This window comes from Primulina huaijiensis, chromosome 2 (genome assembly GCF_012295235.1).
Source record: "Primulina huaijiensis isolate GDHJ02 chromosome 2, ASM1229523v2, whole genome shotgun sequence".
Taxonomy (NCBI): domain Eukaryota; kingdom Viridiplantae; phylum Streptophyta; class Magnoliopsida; order Lamiales; family Gesneriaceae; genus Primulina; species Primulina huaijiensis.
The window spans coordinates 13,657,281-13,667,356 of NC_133307.1; the positions used below are offsets into that span (position 1 = coordinate 13,657,281).

Consider the following 10,076-nt stretch of genomic DNA (forward strand, 5'->3'; position numbering starts at 1 on the left):
TTTTTGTTCTTCAATGGTTGGAGAAAACACTCACTTCTCAAAGAAAAATCCTCATATTTTTCTAGTGCAAAATATGAGGGGATCTACCTAGTTGGTGGTGGGCTTTATTTTAGAGCAAGGAGTGCTCTTTGGAAGCTTGTAGAAGTTCTTGCCATACAAGAGCTAAGGTGTTTACACCTTAGTTGGAGCCATCATCAACCTCAAGAGGTTGATAGGTATTTTTCTAAACACACTATGTATAGTTTGTGTTTTTTTTCGTATTTGCTACACCAAGATATGGAGGTGGCCGAAATTTTTACATAAAAATTTGATTTTTAAACTTCTGTTGCGCTTCCGGTCACCGTAACCGATCCCCTTTCACACTCAGCCTAACAAAATGTATTCTCCATCAAAATGAGAACGAAAAAGGAGCAAACTTGGACAAAAGAGCATCAAGAAAGGAAAGGGAAAGGTAGCTTCCCTCTGCAACGTCAAATACAAATTCGGCATACTAATGGAAAAACACAGTAGAGATTGGACAATAATTTATTCAACCCTTCAGTATTTACTATCATTATACAAGGCATAACTGATCTATGTAGTTTTTGATTCAGAGGGAAATTTTAAACAGCGAAACTGTGAAGTGTTTACTTATCTTTCCCCAAGAAACTTGTTTCAACGGATATTTCTCTTCCCTCATCCTTGCAATCTAAACCAGGCACCAGTTCCATTTAACTGCAAAAAACCAAGAAAATGTAAGCTCAATCATGCAGACCAGCAGTTGGTTATCCGTTAATATAATAATTAAGAGAGAGAAATTAGAAAGATAACATACAAGGGAGATCCAGCGCTCATCAAGGGTGCATTACCCATGGATAAATTTTTCCGGTTTTTAACTTGAACCACAATACTATTTCCATTTATTTCACTACTTGATTCAGAATATCCATGGACGTGAATGGCGGTGTTATTCCTCGGGTGCATTCCTGAAGGGTGGCATCCTAATGAAATACAATAAAGAATCAGGTGAGTATTCTGATAGCCACAATTGCGATGGTAAAATCTAGCAAGATTAGTTCTTTTTCATCTCAATCGTGCATCAAGTTATAAACGTATTTAGTCTTTAGTTATCTATAGCTGTAAGAAGAATACGCATATAATTTCAATTATCTTAAGATAGTTGTAAAAATAATACCCTTTTCAACAAGTCACAGCATGAGCCCCGACTAAGAAAGTGATACCAATCCGATTGAGGAATCAAATTCAGCAATCAGTAAAGCAAAGTAATAGCTTGAAACAAGCTAAACGTTACCTTTAAAAATTATGGCTATACAAAACAGAACGGTGAACAGCAAAGCAACCAAATTGCCACTTGATGAAGCAGAAGCAGATGCAGATGCTGATGATGAAGCTTTTGACGATTTCATTTTCTTCAACGCCTTCATTCGTTCAATCCTAGCACGTTTTATCATGGCAAATTCCGCCATCTCTTTAATAAGCTTCTGATCAGCTGCATCAATCGAAGATCTTGGTGGACGCGGAGGTTTAGGAGGCTTTTTAACACTCGTTGACTTCCGACTATCTTTCCTCGCACTCTTGCCCAAATCTGAAGAAATCTCACTGACATTTTTCACATATACAGGAAGGCTCGCTGAAATTTCACCATTCGCCAATTCTTCTAGAACCATCGGCATACCACATGCTGTGAAAGATACCACCTTTCCAACTTGATCATCCAAAATTTCAAGACTCACTTCTTCTTTGCTTGAATTTACACAGGTCTCAATATCAATCACAATGTCTCTTTCTTTTACAGAAGTAAGATCCATTTTAGGACTTTTATTCCTCCGATTCAAGCAAATACAAAATTCAAATTTAACCAGCTAACCATTCAACCAAAATTACATAGAATATATAAATTCAATCACATGAACAAAAGGTAATCCGAAGTCATTTCTTCAAACCGCCCCATAAACTTCCCAACAAAATCCTGCGTGCATTAAGCAAAAAAGTCGAACAAAGAGGAAAACGGTCAGTAAAACTTCAAGAACACATCATATATAGCGAATCACAATGCAATAACCATAAACATCAGACCGAGCAGATAAATATGAAAATAAAGATAACAAATTAGATTCTACAAATGTAGTTCATTTGGCGCAAAAAGAAAGAATATAAACTTCACACTCAATAATTGATACAGAGAGAAAACAAATGGCAGTCAAACCACGTATTGCAGCAACACAACATCAAAATAAACGAAAAAGGGTAACCATGAACCCACCAAAATTTACCAAAAAATGCATTAACAAGCAAAAAAATCAAAATCACTCGCATTAACAACTAAGCACCAACACACAACAAAGTAAAAACCTTTACTTAAAGAGCAAGAATCCCAGATCCAGCAACGCGAGAAACATAAGATTCCACTAAGAAGACATAAAATAAAACTTGAAATAGGATATCCAAGTTTCAATCTTTCCCCCTCCCCTCATCTTTTAAGTTGCAGCATTGACTGTGTACACGGCGGAGCAGAGACAACTTGGGATACACGCACGAGGTTTTGGGCCTCCTGGAACAACGAGGAAAGTGGTTATTTTAATGTTAATTTATCCTACGTAATATAAATATTATTGGTATAATCAGTATAACACATCGAACTCATCAATTATCGATCATTTTTATACGAAAAAAAAAAATAGAAAAAGAGGTTTTGAATTAGAGAGAATGACATGTGATGAAACGTCGGGAGCTGAAATAGAGATCTCGAGTTATATTTTCTTGGTAAACTAATATCTCCACCGACAACACTTCGGCAGACATTGGATTAATAGTCTATGGCCCAAATTAGTGGGACATGGCCCAGCCCATTAAGAGCCGACAGCCCATTTAAGGATCGGTCCCGGTGTGGCTGTGCTAGGTATGTGAACCGGCCATGGGTTTCAGGTGTGGGTTCCATGATCCAACGATTAAGATATTTTTTAGGTTTTTTTTAACAGATTTTTTTTAATAAAGTTTTTTTTAAAGTTGCTACTTACCTACATAAGTTGTATTAATACTAAAATGAAATGAGAATTTAATATTGCCTCTGGATAATAATATGATTTGAAATACAAATTTTCAATATTTGGTGTACTTCGAATATACTATAATCAGTGTTTAAACACAAAAAAAAAGGTAATAATGAGTACTTTTTAAAACATACTGATTATGTAAAACTTTATATTTTTGCATTGATTTGAAATATACAAAGATCATCTTCCGGATACACACGCGCGCGCGCACACACACACACAAAATTTTATTCCATTGAAATACTATTAAGTAATTTTTGTATAATTAAAAAATGTGGGAAGCTGTTTGGAATTTTTTATTTTTTTAATTAAAAAGTATGATTATACTAAGCCCGATTATTATAGCAAAAGGATATGCTTATAGTTATACACACACACGCATTTGTAAGTGTGTGTTTATAAAAAATTTAGAAGGTATTTCAAACTTGCAACAGAACTTTCGTCTTGGTTGCCATTGATCAACTAAAATCTTGACCAAACTTCATTTCATCAGTTCATAATAAAGGAAAGAGCCAGAATGCTTTCTTTATTTTTTTTGGACCGAAGAACTGAAAACTAATAACGATCATTTCGTTTTGAAACAGCAGCAGCTAAAATTTTATGATAGCGGAGCCACTCGATGGCTTGGAAGCAAAAACGTACAAGTCAACATCATCTTTCTTGATCACTCCCTTCTCAATTCTTGATTTATAGTATTGCTCCTGATGCAGATAAAGTATAAATATCAATACAACACGGGTGCGAAAGAAACGAAATTCTGTACATGTGTTGAGGGGTAAGAAAAACGATGTACCTTCAAGTTAAGGATAAACTGGGGGACGGTGCTCTCCTTGACCAAAGCAACAGCACAACCTCCCCACCCAGCTCCTGTTAGCCTTGCCCCAAGAGCACCATTGTCTCGACTGATCTTAACAAGCTCCTCTAGCTCGGGACAGCTTGTTTAATACACGAGTTAATATGAGGGATGGGTTAGTATATTGTAAAGGGCAATGATTCGGTGAAAAATATCACTACACCACATCAGATAACAACAATTGACCCTTTTAAAATTGTGTGGTTGCTCGCGCGATATTGCAATTTGGCTATTTTAAGTAAACGATTTAAGTTGCACCTCCGTTAACAACTATGACTTTTGATACAACAAGAAGTTCCATCATTTTGTGAGATGGATATATAGAATAAGGCACAAGTGTTAACAAGCTTCAAAAGCCAGGAATACATCTAGAACTACTTGAAAGGATGAGTTTCTTCTGATATAGGAGGAAAGGCGAGATAAACCCATCGATGTTTTCAGCTATTCCACAAATAAATCCACAACAGTTTTAAAACAACTCAAGCAAACTCCAGCATTGCACCGTGCATGTGTTCCAATAGGCAATCGATGAAAGCTAGAATTTATAGTACCTGCACTCGTACAAGACACTGCAGCTGTAGTGGCTATCGTTCATCAGGTCCCCGAGTTTCTTCAACATTTCTTCGTCACTACAATTGGAAAATGTTTATAAATTAACTTACAAAAGCCACTGCCAATCAATTCGTTCAAAGTGCAACAGCTTGTTTCATAATGCTTAAGGATTCGAGTAAATATGATGCATGATACATCATCGTTTCTGTATTTATTAATGAACTGTCGTGGTTAATGTTTTCTTCTCACCTTAACTTTGAGGAAACGGTATCTTTGAAAGCGTAAACTCGTTTGGCTTCCGAGTAAACATGGGCAGCTCTCTGAAAAATGGTTTAGTATTATAATCAGCAAAGAACAAAGTCGTTTAATGCTAAACTTTAAAATGAACCAACAGAAATTCGATAAAACAAAAGCCAGAGTTAAAATTTCACCTGGTGTAACTTAAAATGTTTGGCAGCTCTAAGAACATCCAAGCTCGTAGGAGAATTGGCAAAGATAGCTAGCAGCTTTTGATTGGTGATTTTTTCGACATCTTCAGCGCTGTATGGTTCCTCTTTCAAGAGTTCCTATAAATACAGTGAACCATTTGAATCAAATAAGGAATTATGTGTAACAATTTCTACGAGAAATTATGATACCAAATATGGCATTCAACACACATGCACAGTAAAATGACCACTTTGCGAGTCTAACGAATCTGTACCAGGAAGGCTCCACTCCAGCTTCATTTTTTTTTCAGGATCGACTCATAAATAATCATTTGAAAGAAAATAATTCATGATAAACTACTAAACATGATCATTTAAACTTAACTTCAAGCCATGCTTGTGAATAAATACGCTAAATGTTATGACTCAAGCCGAAAACTAAATCAGTACCTTGACAGCGAGAACGGGATCAGAAGATCCATGGGTACTTGCAAATGACACACATAATCCTTCAACATCTGAGAGAGTCTTCACATTGGTTATCGCTTCCTCGGGTTTCATTCCAAGCTTTATGCTCAGTACAATCTGTGAAAACCCAACAAATAGTTTAGTATGTATACATGCATGAAAATGAAGAATGAAATTATACATTTGAAATTTTAAAAAAATTAAACACCACAACAAAATATCTATCTAGAAAATAGAACAAAAGGGAACTTACAGACGCTAATCGGCACTCAACGACTCTGTTGTTGTAATTAGTGGCGGCTGTTACTGCTTTCTGAGATTCGGCCAATGAATGCGCTATTACAAACGTCCCACTGGTAGGCAACTGCACCTCTGTGCCTCGAATAGGGTTGAAATCAATTAGTGTTGCGAAGCCAGATTGAGCCATAACAGAGATAGCCTGTCAAATGAATTTTTAAAAAATTAAAAAAATATGTAAGTTGCATAAATTTTGGCGATGGTCCTGTAAATATTTTATAAGAGAACTTTCAAGAAATGAGTAAAAATACCTGGTCCATTCCACCAGATTGGGTGCCTATGTGTCTTTCACAATCACAAGTAAGTTGAGCGAGGTCTTTCTGAAATATTTTGATCATAGAATGCGGTTAAGATTAATTTTATTCAGTAAAAGAGGCAAGTAACAAATTTTATCAGATTTTTGAGCAACACCTTGGGAAAGTTCATTCCTAATGCCGCCATTATAGCGATTGTAGAAGAGCAAACAAATGCAGCGGAGCTCGATAAGCCAGACCCTACAGTTAACATAAACATACAATATCATCCAAAATTCAAGAAATGACACTCATTAAATTAACAGAATTTCGGAGTAAAATACCTGTTGGAACTATGCCATCAACCACCACCTCGAGTCCAACTGGTTTACCAGCATCTTTTCCTTTTGATTTGACATACTCATAGAAACCTTTGTACCTTCAAGATGAAAATAGCTGAAATCTTCATGAAAGAGGCAGCTAAAAAATATTTAAAATATCTTTGGAGAAACACAATCAAAATTCCATCCCGAAGTTTTCATCCCATCCGCTTCAATAGTTATTAGCACTTGTGAAGCAAACAAGAAGCAAATCGTCCTTTAGCATTGAACATAATTGTGATTGAGAGAAATAGAAATATGCACTTCTCAAAGTCTGTTCAAGAAGTAACTCAAGAAATATAAGTAGCTCTTTACCCGCAAATGAAATAGTGACCCCATCGATGATTCTTTAAATCAATATCCTACATTCAAGACATACCTCATTTTAACAAGCCATGATATAACCAAAAATTGAAGAAACAAGCATAATCTTGGCTCGTACGAATTGTAACTTAATATTACACAAACGTGGTTCTTCTATCTGGCCAAGTAACTTTTTTGGTAGTTTTGAGTTTACTTGGAGAGAGGCCAGGATTTGAATCACAACTTCACCACCCCTTCCATAGATTTTGAATATATAATTTAGATTTACAGTTTTGACACAAACGTAATTGACTTTGTGGCTTTATAACATAAATATCATAAGTATAAGATTTAGCCGGAGATTTTACTTTCATGCCATGTTTGAATCTTTGATTAAGATATCTTCCAACTCAATAATGCAGACTTGTGTGTGGAAAAAAATCCCTGTTGAAACCTCAAACTATGCACCAAACTCAAACACAAATTAATGAAAACGAAAAAAAAAACAATAAAGATCAAAACATGCCTAGTAATTTCAATTCTCAAAGAAACATTTCAAAACAATAAAAAAAATCAACGTAACACCGCAAAAAATTGAAGATTTAAATCCACATGCTATCCAAGTGTTGGGGTAAGCATTCGGTACATTCAGTTTCAGATCAAACCGGACCATCAAAAACAAAATACAGAGAACCTATTTTCATGCTAATAACACTGACCGATATTAAATTCTAAACTGAACTAAACAAAATTTTACATCGGACTGCACCGGAATTTTCGTAATCTGTATCCAAGCATGACTAAACATTTCAGAATTCGATGTTACATGTGGTATATGAATCAACGACAAAGCTCAAAAAAAAAAAAAATATTTCAATGAACACACATGTAAACCAACACTCAACTTATAGCAATACCCCACTAACCTGATCAGAATCCGCTGGGTAATAACAAACGGCGTACTTGTCATTCACATTCGCAATCTTTAGACCTTTCTCCTTCTCATTCAACTCGCATTTTCGTATGGCCACGATCGTGTCTTGCCTGATCGCCATAGGTAACACCGAATAACCTTCATAATCTATGTGCTCCCCTATCAAATTCACCCTCCCTTCAAAAAATCAAACCCAAGAATTGAAAATATATATTGACTTCCATAATCAATAAAAACAACTTGATTTGCAGGCATGTTTATCAATAAATACCAGGGGATCGAGCGTAGATATCAGGGGTGTGCCCAAAGCACTCGACGAACTTGGATCTCAAGCGATTGAATCGGAGTTCTGCTTCTTTAAGCTGAGGCCCGGACCCGTAAACGGGTTCCAGAGAAGTTAAAATGGGCACAGGCAGCTCATCGTGTACCGCCATTTATTCTTCTGAGCAATCTTCTTCTATGAAAGAAAAGAAATTTATGGGTTTCGCTCAAGGGGTCGAAGCAAAAGCAAAGGTTTCTCGTCACTACTATAAACAGAGAGTAGATAATGGAATTTGGAGTTTTGTGGGTTGTTTTTCACAAGGTTTGTTGCGATCGGAGCGATAAAGTAGCAACCTTTTTGTGGGAATTAAAGAAAAAGTCATCTTTTAACAAAACTTATTAATTTGCAACGATTAACGTTAGGGAAATACAAAGTCCATATTAACGTTCATAATAAATGAGTTACGATGTAGATTTTTACACCTGCGATTAGGCTAGTCACTTTCAATGGAGTTGTTGGGAATTATTCTCTCAAGAATCAGAAAAAAGTTCAAAACTTTGTCTTGATCAGAGTCCATTCACGTTGGGACACTGGGCGCATGCTTGCAATTACTATTATTTTACAGTTTCTTGTGTCCCACCTGGATTATTAATAACTTTTTCATAGTATTTTTAATATGGTTGTGATTCAGGATATGCCAATTTGCATGATCTACCGAAAGTTACAGGCATCATCATACTGGTAACTTTATAAAAGAGGAGTGAGGAATATTGGCCCGGACATTTGTCAAAAATAAAATTAAAAATTGAAAGTGTATTAGACTACGTGGTTATGATAGTTCAATGCATAATCGCGTGGTCTTTGAAGTAGTTTTCTTCATTTTTTAGATCATGTAAATCTTTAGTATTTAGTAGAATTCGACATCATAGGTCGTTATCTAAAAGTCAGAATTTAACCACAATATGAGGAAAAACACTGAATGTGTAGTATAGAAAAATCTGTATCGGTTAGTTTTGAGATTATTTGTCAAGAAAATTTAAAATATTGATTTTAAGATTTTTGGGGATAATGAAATAATTGAAGAAGATAATAGTTTGAATATGTTGTATAGTGTGTTGATGTATGCCCGGAAATCAATATACGTAAACCACATGCATGAAAATTATTTAAATAGATTGTTTATTTTATTCAATTAATTTAAAATGCTTAAATGATATATTTTATATTATTAAATGTTTAAATTGCATGTTTTCATGAAATTAAAGATTTTGTCCGAATATTTGATATTAGCCTGGGAAAAAGAGAGCGGGGACGATCATGATGAAAATATTTTTTCGATAAATGTTTTTAAGGCTCAATAATATGATTAAATATGATGAAATTTTTCTGAAAGTGCTAGAGTCCAAATTATTTTACGAGTCGAGCCTTATTTTATCCGAGAAGCCGATTTTAGTCAAACGAATGACTTTTAAGAGCTCAAAAGTTTTTATTTTTAAAATATTCTTTAATAAACTTTTATTTTAAAATTAAATGGACCTAATTTGCCTAAGATTAATGGACTTAATTATTCCTAAATCAAAAACCTTAAAAACCCTAGAATTCGAAAATTATAAAATAAAAAACATAGGGCTCTATACTCCAAGGGCAGCCAAAAACACACACAACACACACATCGAGTTTTCGAAAATTTCAAGGTAAATTTTGAAGGCTAGTCACTTTCCGTTCACTCCTCTTCGCAACCCACGCTGACGATCAAATTTTCGAGCGTTTTTTAATGCAAAGGCACGTTCTAAATCTTCTAAGGCTGGGCGTGCGGCGTATGTCTGGTCCAGTAGTGTCTACGGTGGCCCAAGAGGGTGGCTAGGCGTCGGGGTAGGCGTGGCTCGAAGGCTGGTCGATGGTGGCTACGGGAGAAGGAGAGCCGCAGCTTGGACTTAGAAAGAGAGGGTACGTGGATGGTTTAGGGCAGGAAACATGTCGAACCGTGGGTCTACATGGGTTTGCTCATTGCTCACGAGGGAAGGATAGGGTCAAGTAAGTGACGTTTCAAGTTTGGTAAAAAGTTATTAAGTTTTGAGTTCAATCGGGATACGAAATGGAATTACAGTTCAGCTATTAAGTTGAATAAATAGAGAAGCTCGTTTTACGTTTAAGAAAATTACTAGAAGTCGAAAATAAGTTTATATGATGGTTCGGGATAGGCTCGAGCCAAGAAAAATAAGAAAAAGGTCAAAAATGGAAAGTTTGGGGTCCAAGGGTAAAATGGTCATTTTACGTCTCGGATAGTTGAAAGGTCTAGCAGTGTCTCGAAGA

The 10,076-nt window shown here is 35.6% G+C and overlaps 2 protein-coding genes across 4 annotated transcripts; both read right to left on the reverse strand.

Annotated features, from left to right (window-relative positions):
* Window positions 1-431: 431 nt before the first annotated feature.
* On the reverse strand, window positions 432-2,740 carry LOC140967004 (uncharacterized). 3 transcript variants are annotated; one of them, XM_073427351.1, is made up of 4 exons: window positions 2,359-2,740; window positions 1,292-1,969; window positions 815-980; window positions 432-714 (listed from the first exon to the last, which is right to left on the reverse strand). In XM_073427351.1, exons 2-4 carry the CDS (start codon window positions 1,806-1,808, stop codon window positions 711-713), a joined length of 687 nt encoding a protein of 228 aa, XP_073283452.1. In that variant the 5' UTR covers window positions 1,809-1,969; window positions 2,359-2,740; the 3' UTR covers window positions 432-710. The 3 variants fall into 3 exon arrangements, with proteins under 3 accessions (XP_073283452.1, XP_073283440.1, XP_073283448.1); XM_073427339.1 differs by having other exon boundaries at window positions 2,353-2,740; XM_073427347.1 differs by having other exon boundaries at window positions 1,292-1,954; window positions 2,339-2,740.
* Window positions 2,741-3,478: 738 nt separating this feature from the next.
* LOC140967021 (galactokinase-like) lies at window positions 3,479-8,172 on the reverse strand. The gene is made up of 13 exons (XM_073427355.1): window positions 7,773-8,172; window positions 7,494-7,678; window positions 6,580-6,626; window positions 6,229-6,323; window positions 6,063-6,145; window positions 5,903-5,971; window positions 5,608-5,793; window positions 5,337-5,471; window positions 4,890-5,024; window positions 4,708-4,778; window positions 4,458-4,535; window positions 3,847-3,988; window positions 3,479-3,754 (listed from the first exon to the last, which is right to left on the reverse strand). Exons 1-13 carry the CDS (start codon window positions 7,933-7,935, stop codon window positions 3,644-3,646), a joined length of 1,500 nt encoding a protein of 499 aa, XP_073283456.1. The 5' UTR covers window positions 7,936-8,172; the 3' UTR covers window positions 3,479-3,643.
* Between the last annotated feature and the right edge of the window lie 1,904 nt (window positions 8,173-10,076).